The 23,060-nt window shown below is 45.6% G+C and overlaps 2 protein-coding genes across 2 annotated transcripts; both read left to right on the forward strand.

Moving 5' to 3' along the window:
- Positions 1 to 5,598: 5,598 nt before the first annotated feature.
- On the forward strand, positions 5,599 to 5,985 carry LOC149363430 (uncharacterized). The gene has a single exon (XM_089568545.1). The coding sequence runs from the start codon at positions 5,599 to 5,601 to the stop codon at positions 5,983 to 5,985; it is 387 nt and encodes a 128-aa protein (XP_089424671.1).
- Positions 5,986 to 18,761: 12,776 nt separating this feature from the next.
- LOC149363431 (uncharacterized) lies at positions 18,762 to 20,323 on the forward strand. The gene is made up of 3 exons (XM_089569920.1): positions 18,762 to 18,885; positions 19,350 to 19,690; positions 20,247 to 20,323. Coding segments are annotated over exons 1-3 (351 nt in total). The 5' UTR covers positions 18,762 to 18,876; the 3' UTR covers positions 20,248 to 20,323.
- Positions 20,324 to 23,060: the final 2,737 nt, after the last annotated feature.

The raw sequence follows: 23,060 nt of genomic DNA on the forward strand, positions 1-23,060 counted from the left end.
GAATGCAAGTAAAAAGTAATGACAAGGTAAGTACAAGGAGAGGGCTGAGTCGGGCTGGTTTTGCCGTACCATTCAACAAGGTAAGTCCCAAGTTACGAATGCAGTAGGGCTGAATCCAGTGACTTAACGCTTTTTTAATTCGAAAGAAGGGATTAAGAGGCAACGAATCAACAGAAGCGGTGAGCAAGGTCCTCGATATAAGAACGAAAACCACAGCAATCAGCACAGTGCACAGCATCAAGGCCGCGAAGGTGGTATGAAAAAGACGACACAGTGAATGCAATAAATAGAACAGAGTGCGCCAATAAATACTGCACAGGAAAATGAAGGTAGTCTGTACGACACACTTACAACTCACGGCATGGACTGCTAGGTGCAGTGACTAACACAAGGTTCAGCGGTAGAAGGAAAAGTTAGTATAAACAATTTTCGGGGCACGCAAAACATCCGTATGCAAGGAAATTCCTCTAAATAGGACATTGAAGAAAATTTAGGGGTCCCATATTACATTACGTGTTCGGAGTACGGTAGCACTGAATTTAACTCTGCTTCTACTCCCCTTGTCATGGCTGCACGCCGCATACGCTGAGCCTGTGCAGACGATTACACTCCGTCTGGAACGACGTATTTCCGTGGCTGGTTCATCACTTCCGGGGATTTACCCACCATGCGGTAGACACACGGGGCGTTGATTTTGGTTACATGCCAACCTGATGCGCGCAGCTGTCCTACACGTCGGCATAAAAACAAGCGCGCTTCCCAACTCACGTGACCAGCGCATCTGAAACCTGCCAGTACACCTGCCAAATCGGCCATGTCGCGTGGTCTCATGGCGTCACACACCCCGCCGTTTAATCACCGAATGTTGCGCAGACGACGCTGGAAGACTCTATAGGCCGCCGAACGCCACCGGGTTTTCTCTCTGATAGGTTTTTAATGCTACTTTGTTAATAAAATGCGCCTATGCGAAGACCACAATAGCGAACTGACCGTCTCATGTCACGGCGGACACGTCAAACACCGTGAGGAAAAGAATGAAGTAGGGAATGAATGAAGGAAGGAAAAAAGTGGTGCTGTATAAAGGGGGGCTGAGGGGTAATGTCGACCCACTGAGGATCTTAAAAGTGAACTGCCATCGCACAACACATGGACATTCTTTTGCGTTTTGCCTCATAGAAATCCGGCCTCCGCGGTATAGATTCGATCCCGCATCATCGGACTGGCCAGCCGAACGCCTCACCACTGAACCAACTGAGGAGCAACTGAGGAGTGCCGACGAACCGATAATGTGAGATTGCACCTGCATATTGAGCGTTAACTATTTCGCAGTATAACCAACAACAAAAAAGTGGCTGAGGCTCAACTCACCTGAGCCAGGATACACAGAGCGAAAGCTTTGTTAAGCATGGTTAAACAAGGTTTATCTTTTGTTCATCTTCATTGTTTGAAGACTTCAACGCAAGCAAATTACTTTAGCGACAGCAAATTATGTGATGTATCACGTGTCACAAGTGCAAGAGCGAGCGTCCAGAGTGGCGGTCGGCGCAGCGATGGACGTGACTGCCAAGCACAAGAGCGAATCACGTGACACATCACATGCCACAAGTGGCGAGGAGGAGTGGCCGACCACCCGCCAGCGCAGCGGCGGACGTGAGTGCCACGCGCGCAGCTGTAGCGACGAAGGTGAAGATAAAGATGAAGATCCAGGCACTTACCACGCACGATTTTGGAACATGCGGCGAGCCTCTCGTTAGACCTCAATTCTAATAGCCAGATGACGTTCAGGCTCAGCACGGGAGGAATAGAGCACTTCACTCTAAAAAAATAATAAAGCAATGACCCAAAACATCGCGCAGTACAGCACTATTAAGCATGAGGCGGCTTGAGAGTATTCACTAATTATGACTTAAAATAGGTGATTTCAAGTTCACGACTGACCAACCATGAATTAATTCTGAATTTCGCTTACTTGGTCGAATTTGGCGCAATTGGCAGAAATAAAGTAGAATGGAAATGCACGGCCTCTTTTCACATTGTTAGTTTGCATTATGTACTGGTGAATGCTTAGGATTGCTCTTGCCTCAGTACCCCAGGTTTAGTCGGAGGTATCTCGAAGGCAGGGGAGAAGACGTTTGTCGTTAGAATCGCAAGGACAGGTAGGTCGTGCAGAAAGTGACCTCCGGAGGCTGTCATTTTTATGTTGTCTGTTTTTCATAGCCAGGGATAGGTAATGTAGAGATAAGCTGTATCAAATTTTGTCTACACTATTCATTCCAGATTTCTGATATAGCAACATACCATTCTTAAATGGACACCGAAGAAGTTATAAACTCCTTATGACGGATGTTTATGCAACAGTTTACCTTATTTTATACAGTAATTGGAGGTAAAGCTCCTAGTTTTGATCACGTCACTTCGAGTGTGCCGCAAGGCTCGCTTCTGCGATGGCTATTCTTTTTGATCTATAGAAATGATATCGTTTCAAGCATTTCTTCAAAAATAAGATTACTCAGAAACGGCCGTATTCTTTACACTTCGTTGTCAAGATGACATAGATGTTCTCCACCAGGACCTGAACAGCATAGCTTCCTGGTGTCAAACTGGTAGCTTAGCCTGAATACCAGTAAATGTTAGCCGATAACATTTAATAAATCTACGATCACTAATGAATCTACCTACGAAATTGATGATACCATTCACAGTAGGGCAAATGAAGTTGAATATTTAGGTGTTCTACTAACTGCTGATCTGACCTTTTAAACCCCATCAAAATGACCTCAAAAACTGGGAGAATGCTTAGCCTACTCACGCGGACCATTGGCTCTCCTCTTCAGTATCTTAAAAATACAGCAGACAAGTCACTGGTAACGCCTCAGTTAGAATAAGCGTCCGCAGTCAGATATCCGCACCAGTGATAGATAAATTAAAAGAAATACAAAAACCGCGCAGCCGGATTTATATCAAGGTAGCACTCCAGACTTGTTAGCACAACTAAGATAAAGAAACACATCGAACTAGAACCTCTACAGATAAGGCGCCAGAAGCAAAGGCTCGAACTGTTCTTAATATACACCGTCTCGACAGGTATCGATAAGTAAAAGTACCTCAAAGCACCCCGCTATATTTCTAAAAGGAAAGACCACATTTTTTTTAAATAAGTGAAACTACTTGGACACCAGACTACATGAAGTACTCATTTTTCCGCCGTAGTATTTCTGACAGGAATAAGTTAACGGTTGAAGCTGTGAGTGTTCATCGATGGTTGTATGGTATAGCTTTACTGTCTAACAGATACAGGCAAGGCTTTAGCTCTCAGCCTAGATGATGGCTAAGAGTCCTTGAATCTCGGCGTTGTCTTAGGCCAGTCAGTCGAGTATTCATCAAGATTTGGGATTGTACTGTTCTTTTAAACCAATAATCGTAAACTGAATGTACTGTTACTCTTATTCGTGCTTACTTTTCTGTTTCATCGATCTTGATCTTGATACATTTTTCCTATGTTGTCCTTCCCTTTTTTTCATGTGATTTGTACCCACTTCCCTGCTATAATGTTTCGGCGCTGCAGAGTGTACTGAAAGTAAAAATAAAAAATACACTTGTACTGAGAGCGGCCTTAGTTGCTTAATGACATAATCAGTGTGCCTGGATCACGTCATGTCCTCATGTGAAGCAGAAGGAGAACGCAAAAGTTGCGTCAACCTGCACCATGGAAGCTCTTTGCCTCAGACATCTTGCACCTGCAGATGTGAAAACAAATGTACTGGTGGATATGCCTAACACGCGACCTGGTAAGACACTCGTCGTTAGTGTGATACCGTGTGACTGTGTGACACGACACCTCCCTGAATGGCACGGAGGATAACAAGGACACGGCAGTTACTGCACAGACTAAATTCAACGATCAATGCTAAACATGATACAACGTTAACGGGCACGCGGCAAATAAAATAATCAATCTGGTCATACGGACCAGATACGGACTCCCATCATAGCAAGGCAGTGAAGAGGAAAAATCAGAGCTTCGCTGGTCTGCGATTGCTAACACACATCCTTTCGGCGTGACAGTATAAAGACCGCGGAACAACTTTTCACTTAGCTAATGAATCATGAGATGTCGATGCCGGTAATAAAGCTGTCGATTTTTTTGTATGTGCGCATTTGTTTTTGAAAACTATTTGTGCAAGAAACGTTTTTATATAAATGTACAATCAGGAGTTTAACTTTTATTTTCATGAGTACGGGGCCTCCGATAAAAGAGCCAACAGCTTTATTGTACAGAACCGGGCTTTGTGAACTTCATGTCATAGAAACTTGTGCACTTTCTCTTTCATTATTAACCACCCCGGAGATGACTTTACGAGGGTGTTATTTGCATTTAGTCAGTGACTGTAACTGTAGCTTCAAATGAAATGCAGTTCTGAAATCTTCATAAAAAGTTATGTGTTTGTGCAAAATTTTGTTGCATTTCTTGCATAACTAACAAAAATATTGTTATTTTCAATTGCTGCATTCCTGCTTCAACGCTTCAAAGCACGAGAGTTCAAGGCTAAAGAACGCGTGGTGTCCTCCTGTACGTGAGAGGAGGATGAGATCGAATGGAGGGAGTTTACGCTGTTTAATTCCCTGATTCCAATCTGAATATTTTTGAGAGCTCACCCTCCTGCCTTTCCTAGCTGTACTACTTAAAATAAGCCGCACCTAAAGTTTAATGTCGTTGCAGTCAGACGCCAGAGGCACGTACTAGTGACAGCTAAGAAAAAATTGACCCCTTATTTTTCAGCACAGTTCAAGGCTTTCGGTGCACAGGACCAGTTGCTACAGGCGAAACTGTAACGCTGACCTATCATCAAAATCTGAAAAAAACCTGACCGGCACCGCTTGATAAGCGCAAAGAAGAAAACACACCAGGCCTGGGGTTCTGCTGACGAGGGTATAAAAGAGGATCGAACAGTGCTCTCCAAGTACCATTTCTTCGAGCTATTCTCAGCCGCTAGAAGTCAAATCAGCCATGATTGCCGTAAGTATCCCAATTTTCTCGCTCCTTGAGGCTCAAGCAGCGCTGTATTTGTCGTTATCTATTTACCAGTAACTTGAGTTACAGTGAGGGAGCCGTCAAGGATATGACACAGCATAACACACGTCTTCTAAACAATGAGTGTTTTCCGAATCCTGCTCTCTGTTTGCAACTCTAAACATTGTCTTTAGCCAATGTGCTCTCATGTACAAGTGTTTATCTGAATATGAAGGTTTTAGGAATCGTAAATTTACGCAACAATCTCTAACCATCTAACAGGTTAGAATCCCTGCGAATGCTCAGATAATTGTTATATACAGATTTTCTCAGTGGTTCTTTCGGCGCTGAACGCAAATAGCTTACAAAATCGCCACCTAGGTTGTGTGTACATATTTTACCATTAACGCAGACGAAATACAACTGCATTAGTGGGCATTAGCAACCTCGGGTAGTTCTGAGGCCCTTCTAATTCCATGCATACTCAACTAACATTTATTTATTCTTCATTTCTGTTCGGGTCATTTTGTTCATTGCGTCATGACGTTACCGACTAATCTAATTTAACCACTTTATGCACAACCAACATGTTGCAATGTATCTTACAGGTCCTGTGCCTCTTCGCTCTCCTGGGCAACGCCCTCGCCGTGTACGTGCCTACGTACGGCGTGCCGGTTGCCGGCTACCCCACAGTGCCGGTGGCGGGCTACCCAACCGTGCCCGCTGTCTCCACGGTGCACGCCACCCCCGTGGCCGCCGCTGTGACCGGCGTCCACGGCGTGGTGCCTGTGAAGCCCACCGTGCACAACGTGGCTACCCCGTACGGCTACCGCACCACAGGCGTCAGCTACAGCCACCGGGTCGAGCCTCAGCCCTTGCGCGTCCGCTACACGTACGGCCTCACCCCGTACGGCCTCGGCTACGGCTACGGAGTGGGCGCTTACGGTTACACCCCCATCCTGAAGACGTGGTAAGAGCAGCAAAACTAGGCTGATTGATAGTGTGGAGGTCACATCAGAGATGAGCGCTGATGAAGTCAGCAGCTGGAAAGAAAGTATTCGTTATATTTAGCTGAGAAAAGAAGGACTTGGCCATTAATAGCGGTGGCGCACGCACGGTTCTGAAATGTAAAGATGCCATTTGAAACCGGAACGTAGATGGCCAGAACAAGTGCATTAAGCAGAGGAGGTGTACGCTGCAGAAACAGTGACGATGGATCGCATACAAGCTTATTTCTTGCAGCTTGTTTTCTTTTTCTATTATCATCTCCACAAGGCGCTAGGTTTTTTAGAGTCAAATGCAAGCAGAGTTGGTTCTTTTACGGTTAGTTAAAGGATTGATGACTTTCTCGTCCTCGAGGCATAGTTTTAAGAGTGACACATAGGTGACAAGCTAACGCAGCTCATCGAACTGCAGCGTGGTTATTACGCCCGCCGAGTAGCATCGTAAGGTGAAATTATGTTTTTCACTTTTGGAGTGACCGTGGCATCCATGAGCTACGTTGAAAGAAAAAATTCAGGGGGGGGGGGGGGGGGGGGGGGCACTTTGTTGACCTAAAGTGCGGTGAGGCGAAAGCCTTTAGCGCGGTGTTGCTGCTTGTGTCACCGATGTGTGGTTAAGATGTTAATTAAGTGCACAACTGTTTGTGAATCTTAAATGCTGGAGACGCTGGAGGGCGTTTGGGAGGCATCCGTCTGATTCGACGCCTTTCTGCAACAATTCTCCAGCGTCCTAGACAAGGAGAACTACATATGCGTTGGCAGGAAGTAGCGTAGCCATTAGCACGCTCGGCAGCGGAACAGAAGGAAGGCGGTTCGAATCCCATCGTGCACAAAGATTTTTTCTGGTCACACTAGAAAAAGCGTGACACCTCTGCTGACAACCTTCTGCAAACGACCCTCTGTCGACAACGATGAGGCATTAAAGGCTTTCGCCTTAAAATTGCATGCACTGTGATGTAGCACACCCCTCTGTGTGCGGGCTTAGGATAACGGCGTACGTATTTAAAACCATGTACAGAGGGGAAAACGCTTGTCTAGAGCACGTTTTCGGCGTGTTTAGGGCTGAAAACGCGTTATCTAGCAATAACATTTGGTTAAAAACGACCTCGACGTAAGCACGTGCAGTTAAACTCGAATGATTTCATCGGTATTTTTTGCCTTCCTCGTCGCAGCGGCTTTGGGAGCTGAGGAGCACTCAGTTCGGTCGTTCAAGAAATGCATTTTGCCCTCTGTACTTTATTGTTATGGATGGTGGCCATATAAATGCATTTTCATACTAAGAGAGCATTTAACAACGAAATATTCAGAAGCTTTCAATATCGTAGTCGCTAATATTACCTTCAATTCCCTTTAGGCTTCTCTGCTTTAGCTGTACAGTGTTGCAGGGATCAATGTTTCGTTTAAAGAAAATATCTTTCCCTACCTCGCAGAGACCGTCCAAGTGAACGAAGAAGCCCCGCGTCGCAAGGCGCGCCTCCGAAGGGGTAGCCACAAGACCCTGACAACGCCATTGTTGACTTCTTTCGGTGTTTTGATAAAAATAAAGTGAAAACGAAAGCAAACATTGCGTTTTTTCTCGGTTTCACCTCATTATGGATGCTACGCCCTGCGGTATACTTAACTGTGTGATTTGTTCGCGTTGGTTTTATATCAAATTGACTTTTCTAACTTCTGCTCTTGCTTCTGTTGTGCACATGAGTACAGTAACAAATATAATAAGTAAACGCTATACGCTTAAGTAAACGCTGAAATAACCCTAACGATGCCTCGTCAGGCACTTCCTTCTACACCACGATGTCAAAAAAAAACTGGAGCAAAAGATCAAATGGTACTTTGTTGCCCTACAGTCTCCAATCTCCCCGTTTGACTAAGCGAATTATAGAAGAAATCACACATTACAAGTGAGGTAATACACAAACAGACATCATCCGCCTTGTGCTGAGTGAAGGCGTCACTGCAGTACCTTTACCATGCGCCCTAATCCTAATGCCTCAGCGGCCCGCGTACACCGTGGCTCACTTGGGCTAGCCGCACTGCAATTACGTGACCTCACAGGTCACATTATTGCTAGCGTCCATTCCCTGTAGCACACCTGCAGAGCATTATTTTTAGGGTTGTGGTAAACGCCGAAGTTAACGGTTATCCCGACGTCATTTGCCCGCGACATAATCCCTCTGTGATGCTGGAACCACATTTTTATTCAATACAACCATGGGAAACTCTGAGGCAAATCCAGAGACGAGGCTCTTTAGAACGCAGCCTGTGTACTTCTTTCAAGCAAGCTTTCCATTAATGAAGTGAGGACGAACAATACGGCTGTTGCAATATGCAACAATAAACATTTGCTGGCCATCCTACCTGGTACTTATGAACGCTGCGTCCCTTATAGGCAGAGTCTCTTTGGGGCGTTAGACCCTATATAAACATAAACCTAATAGGTCCAAGCTTTCCCCTGCCTGGTGCTCGGCTTCTTTAGGATGAAATGCTTGTAAAATGTTCTTTGACCCCACCCTGAATAGAAGAAAACACATTGTGCCATGGCGCTCTTTGGTCACAGATGTCCTGGCGCCATAAACATTCATCATCATCATCAGCTCAAGTAGGCAGTTTGAGTTGTGGTCGCACCAACAATGGGTGTTTTGCAAATTGACGTTCGAATCCCAGCAAAATTAGGCCTAGTCTGTCAGAGCACTTTCACTCATGCATCAGTTTAAAAAAATTGAGCCGTTTCTGAAAGATATTTGGTTTCAGCACATAGTGAAGACACACGTAATATGGGTTGTAGTTGTGTCTTGAAAACGACCTCCAAACTGAAGCCGGGCTCGCTCCATATGCGCCGAAAATTTATATGACGTTGCCCGCCTGACGGAGATGTATTCGCCAGGATCTGGATGCCACAGTCATCGGTACCACTGCCTGGTCACTTCGTTTTCTGAACATGGGCTGACCCAATGGTCCTAAATAGATTAAATATTGTTATAACTGTGCGACGAGTCGACAAATGACAGTCATGGTTTTGGGCAGAAAATATTCTGGATGCCCACTCCCTGTCCATTGACGCGCTCAATTAAGCGATCACAATGTCCACCTTCTGGGCAGCGCAATTTTCGGATCAGCAGCCAAGCACCATTACCACTGAGCCACCCTGGAGCCCGAATTAAAAATGATCAAACGTACACGGGTTCGCCGGCAAAAATGTTGTCAGTTGAAACGAACCACTGATCTCGACTCAAAAATTTCAAGAAAGCAGATCTCGAAACCTGAAGAAGAAGTGTTAGGATAGTTCCCGCATATTTTATTTAACAACGCAGCACCTCAGGTAGAGGTCGGCATTTTTAAAAAAGAATAATAGCCGAAAGAGGGAAATTTATGCCCATTGATAATGGCATCTGATTCGTGCTTCGTCGTGGGGCAGGCTGAGTAAAGCTGGCAGGTGGGACGGCATATTTTCTAACTTAGGAGGGTAGATGTGTAGGCCAGTTGGTGAGACATGAAGGAGCTAGACACCGCAGCGGACACGGGACAGAGAAAGAAGACGACACAGGGCGCCCTGTGTCGTCTTCTTTCTCTGTCTTGTGTCCGCTGCGGTGTCTAGCTCCTTCATATTTTCTAAGGAACGCGCAAACAACACAGCAAGCCCTAGCATCCAGAAACACAAAATTAAACGACCTCGTGAACCCAACAGTTCGCCATTCGTACGGTCTCCAACAAGCCCATTAACCAGCTGCACCATTATCTCCTAATATCCCTGCCTTTCCCTCTCTCTGTATCTATCTATCTCCTAATAATTTCATCTTGGAATCAATTGTCTTTTTTTTTCTGTAAGGTGAGTGAAAGCCAGATGCGTTGTAACGGCATACTCGAGGCCTATTGGGTCTTAGAAATGCTTATCGCACTTCACCTTGTGCTCCACAATGCAAGGCCGTACTGTCGTACCTCACAAGGTAAGGAACGAACGCAATAGTACTTAGAGAAGATAATGACTCCTCGCAGTGCATGCTGCATCGTCTGAGCTTACTTAGCCTACCAGTTGTTGCCCGTGTATCACATCCAACTTTTAGGCCGGTCGAACTTCCAAAATTTAACAAACGTCTGCTCAGCTCACACGAAAATTGCTAGGGCAATGTTTTCTTCCACAGAATGGAGCCGCCGCGGTGGCTCAGTGGTTACGGCGCTCAGCTACTGACCCGAAAGACGCGGGTTCGATGCCGGCCTAAGCAGTCTCATTTCGATGGAGGCGAAATGCTAGTGCCCCGTGTACTGTGCCATGTCAGTGCACATTAGAGAACCCCAGTTATTTTTAATTATTCGGAGCCGTCCACTACGGCGTCCCTTTAGTCTAAGTCACTTTGGGACGTTAAACCTTGTAAGCCAAACAAACTGAACAAACTTTCCAGAGAATGTGGCTCTCTACAAAAGCGAGAGCCCTGCTCCGCTATGTAAACTGACTTGGAGCCTTCAGAAGCTCTTTCACTTGCTGTTGTCTGAGCACACCGAGCGGCCGTTGCATTAGTGGCGTTTCCCAGGTGTTGCTCCTGCGTCAATCTTTCCTAACGCAGGAAGCGCAGCGCACGTGTCATGCGAAATGAGGTGTTGGGATCTCATCGCGTTGATTCCCAAGACGAACACGTCGGCTTCTTTTTTTCTCTCTACTCGTGCTGTTTCGAACACAAGATATACAACGCTTTTTCGACATCCGATTCTCACTTTAGGAATAAAACAGAATACGGGTGTAGTGGTATCGGAGCCGGTTACAGTGTTCATAAATTAAACGACATCGCGCGCTTAGCCAACGGGGAAAAACTTGCCGCTTTCATCGTGTCGAGCTGACGTGACTGATAACAGTGTGCTCAGTCAAGCTTATATCGGTGCGCTGAAAAGCATTCGCAAGAGCCATTTGCGCAGGCGAAATGTGTAGAAATGCTGGAACAGCCGGTAAAACTAATGACAAGGCCGTAACGTAACCCAAACGCTACACCGCGCGTGACTAGGAACTTGATATAAACATTGCTCTACGGAATGCTGCTTAAGCTGTGTGACTTCTTATATCCTCATTGTTTTTATACGATGCAGACATTCGGCAGGAACCACTTGAGCCAATAAAATGTGGAGAAATTCAAGGAAGCCTGAAGAGGCAAAAAAAAATGCAAATGCACACAACCAAATTCAACAAAATTCAAACAAATCTAAAGAAACCAACATGATTTTCGGTTTTACGAGGGTTTAACGTCCCAAAGGGACTCAGGCTATGAGGGACGCCGTAGTGAAGGAGTCCAAGAATTTCGACCACCTGGGGTTCTTTAACATGCACTGACATCGCACAGTACATGGGCCTCTAGAATTTCGCCTCCATCGAAATTCGACCGCCGCGGCCGGGATCGAACCCGCGTCATTCGGGCCAGTAGCCGAGCGCCATAACCACTGAGACACCGCGACGGCGCGAAATCAATATGAATTCAATTGAAGCCTGAGGTGGACGCTTAGGGAAAAGTAGCTTTCAAAAAGAAATACATTACTGCCTCTCAACAGCACAAAAAAAGCGTATTCTTCCGAGCTGGTTTCATGCCTACCAGGAATTGTGATTGAATTGTATATTGGTTTCTCTCTTTCTTTATCAATCATTAAAAGATAAGACGCTCTTTATCTAATGATCAATTAATATATTTTAATGAGAGAAGGTTTTAATTTGGAAGTGAATGTTAGAAAATACCAGCTTTCGACTACTTTCAGATGGCCGAACTTTCTGCGAATGGCTAGTGGCGGGAGATTTAGTGATGTCTTCAGCGCGGTTCGCTATTATAGGAGCATAACAAGATGTTGGTGTGTAACTATGACATACCTTATATCCGCAGCCCTTTTTGCATTTTTTTACTTTTGATGCGGTTGTAATGCTTATTTATTTTGTTTAAGAAAAATCAGCTGGTCTCTAAAAGCTACAGTCAGTCGCATCGCCTCAAAGGCAGAGATAAATAACCTCTTTGTGATTTTCGCAGTTAACTTTCTTGATTATCGCCAATCGCTTAAAGAATATGAGGCGGAAGGCAGCTTATTGTTGAGTTCATCATGCGGATAACCATGCCTACAAGTGTCGTGCCTGAGTGATGTGCTTGCGTAGTATAGTGCTCCTTATTTCCAGCTGAGTGATTTGTATGGGAAGACGGATGCGCAGGTGAGATATTGCGCTGGTTATCCCGCTGGGTCGGATTCCGCTCTCTGGAAAGGCTTGGAGCTATTCTAGAACATTTCTCCTTTTTCAAGCTGATGAAGGACGGTTTTAATAGGACGCTGGTAGGGCTGAAAGCGGGAAGCTAAGAGCAAGCACGTCGAGCAGCGCACCATGCCACTGGGATCCAAGAACCAGCACGAGCTGAAACGTGTATGCCAGCCGGCAGCTGTTGCCGGTGTTGTTGTTTGCATCAAATAATGACACATATCCACAAGGGTATCGACCATCACCCCTCCCCCCCCCCCTTTTAGCTGATTTTTGTAAAACAAAATAAACAAGCAATTAAACCGCATCAAAAGTTAAAAAACGGAAAAAGTGCCGTGCGTGGATATAGGGTATGTCATACTTATACAATAACATTTTTTTCTGTTCCAGTGTAGCGTTATGAAAGTTCATGCAAACTCGGGCAAGCCAACAAACTTCGTCGTCCTTACAGCAGGGGCACTGTGGTCTTTTTCATTGCGCAGATCGTATTTTTGTGGTAAACTGCAGGCGCAAATTTTTACAATTGCTGTTTAATCATATGTGCTCCGCGACGTAGGTTCACAAATGCGCCACTTATGTGATGTACAAAAAGGCAAGAGACGCCATTTAATCAAAGTGTATGCCGGAAAGCCGAATTAGCGAGAACTGAAATGCGTATTTCAAGAGTTCGATGTTTGAAAAAACATTGCCGATTAAGAAAATGAAAAAACGCACCTCACCTTCGATGTGGACAGCCATCAATTTCGCAATACAGCCTTGCCCCCTAAATGCAAAAATAAAAAGTAATTATTCTTTTATTTTAATATTCCATCAAATTACTGATTCAGATGAACTAATAATGTCCGCCTTGCTGTACAATCCAGCTCTCCAGACTGCACCGACTTATCTCGCATGGTTTTTAAAATAGAATCTGTAAAAATTAAAAAAATCACCCTGTATTTTATTAGCCACGAACTGCTTCTAGTATGTATATATATGATAAATTGCTAATCGTTGAAAACGAGATTAATTGTGCCGCCTTATCGGTGCACTATTTCCACAGAGCAGCTAACCGTGCCTTGTGCCCCAGTTTGTTGGAAAGCTGTGGATGGAGGGCACGTAAATAATATAACGGCCGCTTTGATGCAATTTTTTTCGTCAGATCATCTTCAATTCTTATCATAATACCCTGTGACTGAGTGATTCCAGTGAGAATGAGAGTATCGGGCAATAAAGAGATGCAAAAAAATCAAAACGAAATTTAATCGGAATGAAATCGCTATATTGCTGCTCGATCTTAGTGTATATCAACGCACCATATCGCCATAAACGCACGCCGTAATAAGGGCCGTTATTTTAGCCACAATCATGCACAAAACTCTTCGTGCTTGAAATATGCCGTTTAGTTGGGGTTTAACGTCCCAAAGCGACTCAGGCTACGAGGGATGCCGTAGTGGAGGGCTCCGGAAATTTAGATCGCCTGGGGTTCTTTAACGTGCACTGACATCGCACAATACACGGGACTCTAGAATTTCGCCTCCATCGAAATTCGGCCGCCGCGGCCGGGATCGAACCCGCGTCTTTCGGGACAGCAGCCTAGCGCCGTAACCACGCAGCCACCGCGGCGGGGTAAAAATGTTCCGTTCGTTTAATGATGTGTGCTGCGCGACGTTTGTCCACAAATGGCGCCATATATTTACAAAGGCCCTTCTAGTCAGTGCAAATTATCCGTTCGTAAGTACAGGCTCGGTGTCTGGTAACAAGTGCGCTGTCATAGTCCTGCAGGCGTTCCACTACAGCATAGAAACTTCAGCTTTCCATGCTTTCAGTGTTTTTTCTGGAAACGCAAAAATCATACACATAGCCTTCCTTTTGTCTCGTTAGCATGCTATCGTTCATGTAACAGTGGTCTTTAGGTATATTTGTACAAGACTTTCACAACGCCTGAATGTGCGGCCGAACCAGTTGCGCGACAGAGCAAACAATCGCCGACCCTTCTGATATGAGTTCACGGTGCCGTCGCTGCATGGCGTCGATTTCGCGAAAACCGTCAGTAGGGTCGGAGCGTTCATAAGTGCGTCACTGGACGAGATCCACCTGGCACGATGCTAGCTGCTCACAAGCTTCGCTGCGCCGCTGGTGTAGCTGGCGCCATCTACGGAGACTTCTTGCAGTTGAACGCGCCTAAAAGATTCATTTTAATTAAAGAAACCGTTTTGCAGTGACTCATCAGTTACACCTCTTCCAACAGGTATAACGTTAAGAGACCGGAAGATGGTAGAATAGGTTAGGGAACAAGCGTGGGTTATTGACATCCTAGTCGAAATCAAGAGAAAGAAATGGATTTCGGCAGGGCATGTAATGCCAAGGCAAGATAGTTAATGTACGTTAAGGGTAAAGGACTGGATTCCAAGAGAAGGCAAGCAAAGCAGGAGGCGGCATAAAGTTTATGGATGAGGTTAAGAATTTTGCGAGGATAGGGTGATCGCAGCTGGCACAAGAAAGGGTTAATTGGAAAGATACGGTGAAGGCCTTTGCCCTGCAGTGAGCTCAGTCATTCTGATGATGATGATGATGATGATGATTAGCAGGCAAACTGTGAACTGATGTTAGGAATATGCTTTAAGCAACAAGTGTCCCCGGTATACCATGTTTTAGGAGGAAGCTATTAGTTGTAACTGTGAGCTATGTAATCCGCTACGTATCGAGATAAGCTGTGTTATGGATTTATAACTTTTGATTCACTGCTAGAAAAGCTTATGCAAGAGTATAGTAGAAGCTACCGCATTAGAATGATCGGTTCAGTAGATAAAAGCCTCTCAGTCCTCCTCCACTAGCCCTTTCTAGTGTTTCTGCATTTACAGTGAGAAATTTACGTCGTAAAAAGAACAACGGATGGCTCTTCGAAACATGAACTGCCCTCTGTCGAGCTTTAAAAGGGGTATATTAACGCCCATGGAGTCAACATTGCAGCTACTCGCAACCACTCCCTGCGATACAAATTAGCAGAACTTTTAGAAAAAACCTTCGAAAAGTTTTCCGTCAGATATTTAAAAAAAAAAACTCTGCTGAAAAATATAACGCATGATAAGCTATTCCGATAGAAAACAGTGCGGTCGAAAATTTTTAGTATGATTAGCAATTCACGCGACCTTCCAGACATAAAAACACCACCGTCTCTCCAATAAAATGCACGTTTGTTAAATATTGATTTAATAAATCTTTCTAAGCGAACTCCGCTGAGTATCCGCAAACTCGGGTAATGAAAATTATGATGACAGTGAATTTTTATGGCGCAAGAGCATCTGCGATCAAAGAGTACCATGGGACAAGGTATTTTCATTTACTCAAGGTGGGGTCAAAGACACCTTTCCCAAGCATTTCACCCTGAATAGCCGAGCAGCAGGCCAGGGGAAGCTTGTACCCATTGTATCACCGGTGGGTACATGGCGGCACTGGGGATCGAACCCGGCACCTCCTACATGCGAGGCGGATGCTCAATCCACTATGCCACCGCTGCGGTAGTTAATAAAGAGAGAATAATAAATTAATTGCTTACTTTCATACGAAAAGAATGGAAGAAACAAGCGAAACGGGCATGCAAATAGCTCGAAAAGGCCTTGAGCTGTTGCACAATAGGACTGACTCATTTGCGCAATTACGGGATGAGCTAACTAGTGTTCTTCGAACCTTCCTTTCTTATGAATCAGGATCCATGCTGTTCCTTTGAAAGTCATAAAACCTCCAAAGTGTCTCTCATTCAAATATTGGTCGAAATAAATGGATGCGCTTGTGTCCTTTTCGGGGCCTCAGCGAACTTCGCTAGTTAGAAAAATTGCGAGGAACTTTATCAGCTAAAGTGGTGAAAGGCGAAAGCCTGAGTGCTGCATTCTGCTACCCAATTGTTCACTTCACATTCTGTTGGTGCATTAATTAACTACCTTATTAATGACGCTTAATCTTTGCCTTTAGAAGTGGAAAGCGACAGCGTGTTGTAGCGCTGCCAGGCAGTCCACGGAACGCCACCACCCGTTCGGCGCGATGCGTTGCCCTTTGAACGCAACGCTTTTTGAGGAAAGGAAATGGTGCTGTAATCTCTGTCATCTCGGTGGACACCTGAACAGCACCGTAGAGGAAGGGAGGAAGTGGAGTGAAAGAAGAAAGAGAAAGAGGGGCCGTAATGAAGAAAATGAAAACTGTATTTGAGGAAAGGAAGTTACGCATTAACTGTCTCGCATATCTCGGTGGACATCAGTCGAAAATTGTATTTGAAGAAAGGAAATTGCGCAGCAACTGTCTAAATATTTCGGTGGACACCCGTCAAAATTCGCGTGCAGTTACGTCACGACCATTTCGACCAATCTGAAACGCGGACAATTTTGCTAACACGTCTTGGTCACGACTGTATGAGCCATTAAAGGTCTTCGCCTCAAAAGATGCAGGATGATGTAGAATGGCCATTCAGGCACACTAATTCGGAGTTTTACAGCCTCTAATTGGAGCAAAGGTCTTGGACAATTACTTCTATATTCGCGTCACCAGTTGAACGTCAACGCTTCTAGCTCTCTACCAGTAGCTCTGCGTCTTGACTGCCCGCTGACATATTTGTTTTTTGAAGCGAACAGCGAACAGCTTTGCTACGAGGGTCGGTGCCGAGCTTCGCGTGAGCCGTGAGCCGGTGCACAGATTTCAAGACCGTAGAGTCATGGAATTAAAGCTGTAGCGGTAGAAACACGCAGTGATCGTCTCCACTAGGGGACACTCAACACTAAATCACTATATTGACTCTATGAACGCCATATTAAAGGCATAAGAAAACTACTTTTTGGTGCTGATTATGAAAGCGAACAAACTAGCGCCAAATCGCAGTTGCTGAGGGCGACCCTGAGCCATGACTTCTGAGAGGGTTTGCTAAGCCTGGCTGAACTCTGTACGACCAATGATTTAGAAAAGCGATATCCGTTTCCGCAAGGGGCAGACAAAAGCGAAGGTGTTACGCACAAAGATCCATCATTTCATTTCTCCGATAGGCTATTGTGCAACAAAAAAATTCGACAGCTTGACTGCACAGAAATCTTTTGCTAGCCTTTCTTTCCTTTTACCAATCGTGAGTGCAATCACATGGACAGAAGCAGAAGCAGTGTCAGGGTTCATTCCAACATGTCGCCCTCAAGGAGGTCCGTTGTCTTTAAATGCGCATTTTGTTTTAGTAGTCTTATTTTTGCATTTCATATATTCGCGTTACGTTGGCATCGTAATTGGTCATTCTTGATGTCTTATTCTGTTTGAGGAGCCTTTTGCTGGCCGCCCCTTTTCAGTAATGCCCCATGTTAGCTATATGTGCATATTTGCATAAACAAATAAATAAATATAGCATCCTACAAGAGCAACAAGGAAGGCTGGTTGGGCGCATCTTGTAGTCATGATTCAAGCCCAGAAGCGGATAGCGTCACATCTGCGTCTTTCGGTTCATAGCTTTGCTAATGCAATGTCATTTTCATGGCCGCATTCTATAAGTTTTCCTGGCAGTGAGATCCTTCGATGAATTCGCCGCTTCTTGGAACAGAATAAAACTATCTCTCGGGCTAGCTGGTTTGACATCCATTTCGTAGTAGAAATGACAAACTGAGATCACTTTCGTGGGTTTGAAGAGACCCCAGCGTTCATTTCTCCGCTCCAGCGAAGTCGCATCGACGACGATCCCATCACCATTGACCAACGCAACATCCTCTCTTTATTTCTTAGAGGATACCTCCATAAACATGGTAGAGCCTTACTGCGCTTTCTTTTAAGGGAAGTCCCTCGTAATGATGCGCCCCTGCAGTCGAGGAATAGAAAGTAGCCTGCCTCTTTCTACTTTGTTGCGGTTAACTCACATGACGGCTTGCAAAAACACGCTACTTAGCGCTCTCTACTCTCTTGCGGTTAACTGACATGGCGGCTTGCAAAAACAGGCGCGTCAGCGTCACGGAAACAACCGTTCACATGGATGAGCGCAAGACGTTGTCCGCAAACCAGCTGTGATGACATCGACCTCAACGCCGCCGAGGGGCGCGACAGCAAGATGGCGGTGAGATATGCGCCGAAGGCGAATCCGGCGACCGCTGATCAGACGATCGAGAGATAGCCTCCAAGAGGAAAGTTCAAGGTAACAAGACGAAGGGTTCCTGTCCTGCCTTCGAAAAAAGGCAAGCAATCTCGCTCCGAGGAGAGAGCTGGCTGGTTTTAGTTCTCTGCTTTTCGATACTGAAATACCTGCGTAGTCCTTGCGCCCTCTTCTAACGACCGCGGTCTCTCAAGATGCAAATCACAAAAGCCGCGCTTTTGATACTATGTTTGGACCATACTGTTAAGAAACACTATACGCACACGAGTGTCGGGACGACAAACAACGTAGCGCCGCTGTCGCCATCTGTTAGCGACATTGAGAGCGTAGCGTTTTCAGTGTGAAGCAACAGGTCGGTATGCAAAGTGACCTTCGATGTACAGACAACTTTCTTTTTCGTGCATCTAGGCTGCTAACAAGAAACTCTCTAAACGAAAAAAAAAAAACCAAGTTAGTGAAAACTCGCGGACCGGCCTGCAGCTGCTCACGATGCATATATAAAAGGAACGCGAGCCTCACAGTTCAAGCATCTTCAAGCCCTTTCCAGCTGGAAGCAACACAGTCAGCCATGATCGCCGTGAGTATAACCACATCGTTTCGAGCTACAGAATATCGATTCGGTTTAACGCTGCAATCAGACTTGGTCGCTATTCTCGTAGAGCTGCAGCGTTTGAACACCTCTGTTACCCTACATCCCGATATCTCAAAGAGACTATTTTCTACTGAGCACAAGCTAACCATTAAAGTTACTCACAGATATCTAAGTAAGTTCAGCCATTGTACAAAAATATTCGTTTTTTTGTTTAAGCTTTCTTATCCTTATTCTAGAAGCTGAAGTTTTCGCCTTCCTGCTACTCCTAGTCCTGTTATTTTACTTCTGCTTAGGAATAAGACAAGCTTCAGCCTTCCTTTTCCAACTTGACAAGAGAGTATCCTTGAGCCCCTAATGTTAACCGGATCGCTCAGCTACAAACGAAACCATGCATGGTGCCTCACTAGCGCACCACACGGGTAAAAGTGTGGGTGTGACACTCTGTGTAGGTGGTGTGCCTCTTGGTCGCTCTTCTGAGCAACGCCCTCGCCGTGTACGTTCCCACGTACGGCGTTCCTGTGGCCGGCTACCCCACAGTGCCCGCTGTATCGACGGTGCACACCGCCCCCGTTGCGTCGGCCGCAGTCACCGCTGTACACCGCGTGGTGCCGGTGAATCCCACCGTGCACAACGTGGCTACTCCATTCGGCTACCGCACGACGGGCGTCAGCTACAGCCACCGGTACGACGCCCACCCCGTGCGTGTCCGCTACGTGTACGGCCTCAGCCCGTACGGCCTCAACTACGGCTACGGACTGGACGCTCTCGGATACCCCATCCTGAAGAAGTGGTAAGGGGCAAAAGGAAGCACCATCCACTTGTTGTACCGTGTGCTCTTATTGTCGTCTATGTCTGCCTCCAGCACGTAATCGCCACTTCTTCCCACAATGAAACTGTCCTCTTTAATTCATTAACCTGGAGTGTTTCTTGAAACAGGGCTCTGCAGACCGGGGGCTACGGCAGGTATAAAAAGTTCCAGAGAGTTTACTGGCCGGGAACTGCGTTCCCAAAACATTTTTAGCCGCTATCTTCGCCAGAAAAGTTGTGAAAGGATTATTTACAATTAACCTAACGTGCTGACTAGCATCTTTCAGTTAGCCAATCTTAAGAGACGAGCTCCGAGTATCTAAGATGGGATTAATGAAAGATTATTTTCAGCACGTTAATTGAATTGTGATTAACTAACGTGCTGACTAGCATCTTTCAGTAATCCCACCTTAGAGACGAGCTGCGAGTATGACTTAATGCAAAGCATTACACCTGCGGTACTTGTGGGCCCTGATAGGTCACTGGATTGATGTTCTGAAATTATATATGCGTTTTGGGTACTTGTTCTTATTTTGCAGAAAGGAAAACCTAGCCAAACGAAAAACCATGGTCTTACAAGAACCGCTTCCAGAACGACCGTATCAAAGCACAATGTCTCAAGACGTCTACTCCATAGATTTTTTACTGCACTGATACCCTCACAGTTGAGGGAGAAATAAAGAATGAAACCGACGATTCCAGACTATATTATTCTCTGTGTGGCTATTTTGTTCTCTACTACGGAAAAACTACTTTTCGCGAGCTTCGCCACTCAGCTTTTAATGCGAAAGCATCACTAGTCCGATTACAAGAAAATCCGGCGGTTTCTCGCCTGCTAAGGTGGCTCGGTGATTAGAGCACTCGGCTACTGAGCCGAAGTTCCCGAGGTTCGAACCCGGCGTGGTGGCTGCGTTTCGATGGAGGCGAAACGCAAAGTGCGCTTGTGTGCTGTGCGATGGTAGTGCACGTTTAAGATCCCAGATGGTCAAAATCATTCCGGGGCCATCCACTACGGCACCTCTTTCTCTCTTTCTTCTTTCACTCCCTCCTTGATTTATTTATTTATTTATTTATTTATTTATTTATTTATTTATTTATTTATTTATTTATTTATTTATTTATTTATTTATTTATACTAGGTCCTAAAATGCCCCATTTAAGGGGTATTACATCAAGGTTGGGCGAGGAGTACGGCAGTTATGGCAAAAAAATGGTTTTCGATGGCAGTCTTGAATTGTTGAAGATTTCTTAAAAAGCGACGTGACCGGGAAAGTCGTTCCAGTCCAAGAGAGTACGGAGAAAATATGATTTTTGGAATGTAGTGGCATTACCGCGCTGGTGGTAACTGCTTTGGAATGGCTATGACAGAATAAACGATGGGCTGGACGGATGAACACATTGCCGGGTAGCAAGCTGTGAAAAAATTCATGATAAGAGAAAGGCGAGATAGTTTGCGGTGGGATGCTAGAGTATGAACTTAGCCAGGACAGCAGCTTGGGCATGTTGGTTATTCATTTGTGACGGAACAGCGCAAAACACCGGGACAAGAGACAAGCGCTGACTTACAACTGGTTTTTATTTCGAAGAAACACTGCTTCTTATACCTTCTTCCCCCTCAAAAAAACACAACAACAAATAAACACCAGTTGTAAGTCAGCGCTTGTCTCTTGTCCCGGTGTTTTGCGCTGTTCCGTCACAAATAGAGTATGAAGTTGAAGTTGAGATTTTACTTTTGTTACACTGGTGCGATAAGACTATTTCGAAAGAATGAATCCTGAATCATGATTCTGAATAGATTCCGGTAAATTAGATAGGCGAGTTTGCTGAGGATCGAATATAGAATGTGTGTACTCTAGTTTAGGTCTGACAACGCTGCGACGAGGAACAAAGACAGAGAAGGAAGGACAAGGACAAGCGCTAATATGGCTGGACCAGGATAGGTCACTGGAGATATGAATACCTAAACACTTGATAGTGTCGGTTTGAGTTATAGGACAACCGCAAAGGAGGCTTCTAGGAGGTGAATAGTTACGTAGGTAGTGGAAAGAGTTTAAAAAGGTTTCATACTGACAATTGGTTTCATGAGCCAGATGTAGCACCACTTTTGGATTTTGATGAGGTCGTTCTGTAGGGTGATAATATCAGAGTGGTTATTCATAGAATGGTATATCACACAATCGTCGGCAAACAGGAGCATGTTGGATGTTATGTTGCTTAGTAGGTCGTTAATATGAATCAGAAGAAGTAGGGGGCTCAGTACAGTACCTTGGGGAACACCTGACGGGACATGGGAGGTGGTGGTGGTGAAAACGTTTATTAGGAAGGGACACGAGGTATGTTTGGATCAGCCCGTAAGGAACCGATACTTTACAAGCACTAGGTGGAGAAGAAATGCAGATTAGGGCTACTTGGTATTCTTTCATAATGGTGGTTCAACAGCGTAAACACACACAGGAAAAGAAAGAGACAGGACGCACAAACCGCTGAACCACCACTAGGTGAAGGTTTGTAGTATGAGACCTCAGTGGCCGTTGCCGCCGCCCGGGCGCGTCCGACTAAGGCTTGTTGGGCCTGTAAGTCGTGGCAGCCGAGCAGGATCGCTTCCCAGTCCTCCCGGGTACGGTTGGGGATGAGGGAAATAGCCGGTGGATAAATGGGAATGAATGAATGAATGAAAAACTTTATTGTTACAAGGGCTCTTTCTCTCAACGTAGGTGGAGCCCTCAGTCCAGGGCCCCAGTAGCCTTTGCAGTCTTGCAAGCCCTGTCGATCAGCTTGAGCTGCTCTTCGGGCTTCGAGCTGGACAGCGCAGCCTCCCACTGCTCCGCTGTTCGTGTGTTGTTTATCGGCGCTGCTTGCATTTTCTGACAGGCCCATGTAACGTGGTAAAGCGTTGGGTGTTCACCGCATAGCGGGCATTTGTTGTCATATGTGTTAGGATAGATTTTGATGAGTAAACTGAGATTGGGGTATGTATTAGTCTGCAGTTGTCTCCAGGCAACCGACTGCTCTCTACTAAGGTCTTTGAGGGGAGGGGGGTAGGTCCTCCTGAGGGCTCGTTGATGTTCGAAGATGGCTCCATACCGTCTAGTGACTGCGTCCAGTTCCCCTTCCGTGCGCGCCTCCCGGTTGGCGTATGCTCGGGCGTTGGCGTCCGCACGTTGGTTCCTTTTGACAGCCTCATGCCTTGGTGTCTGGTGGATACTGGTGATCTGTGCTGTGTATTCGCTAGCTGTCTGTTTGTGTGATCAATACGACGTTTGCTTTGGATCCACATGCCAAGGATCCTAGCTTTCAATACTTCCGGAATCTTCCTTTCCCCTATGTGGATATCTATGGAGCTTTGCTGATCA

This window comes from Amblyomma mixtum, chromosome 2 (genome assembly GCF_055824585.1).
Source record: "Amblyomma mixtum isolate Tamu chromosome 2, ASM5582458v1, whole genome shotgun sequence".
NCBI lineage: Eukaryota > Metazoa > Arthropoda > Arachnida > Ixodida > Ixodidae > Amblyomma > Amblyomma mixtum.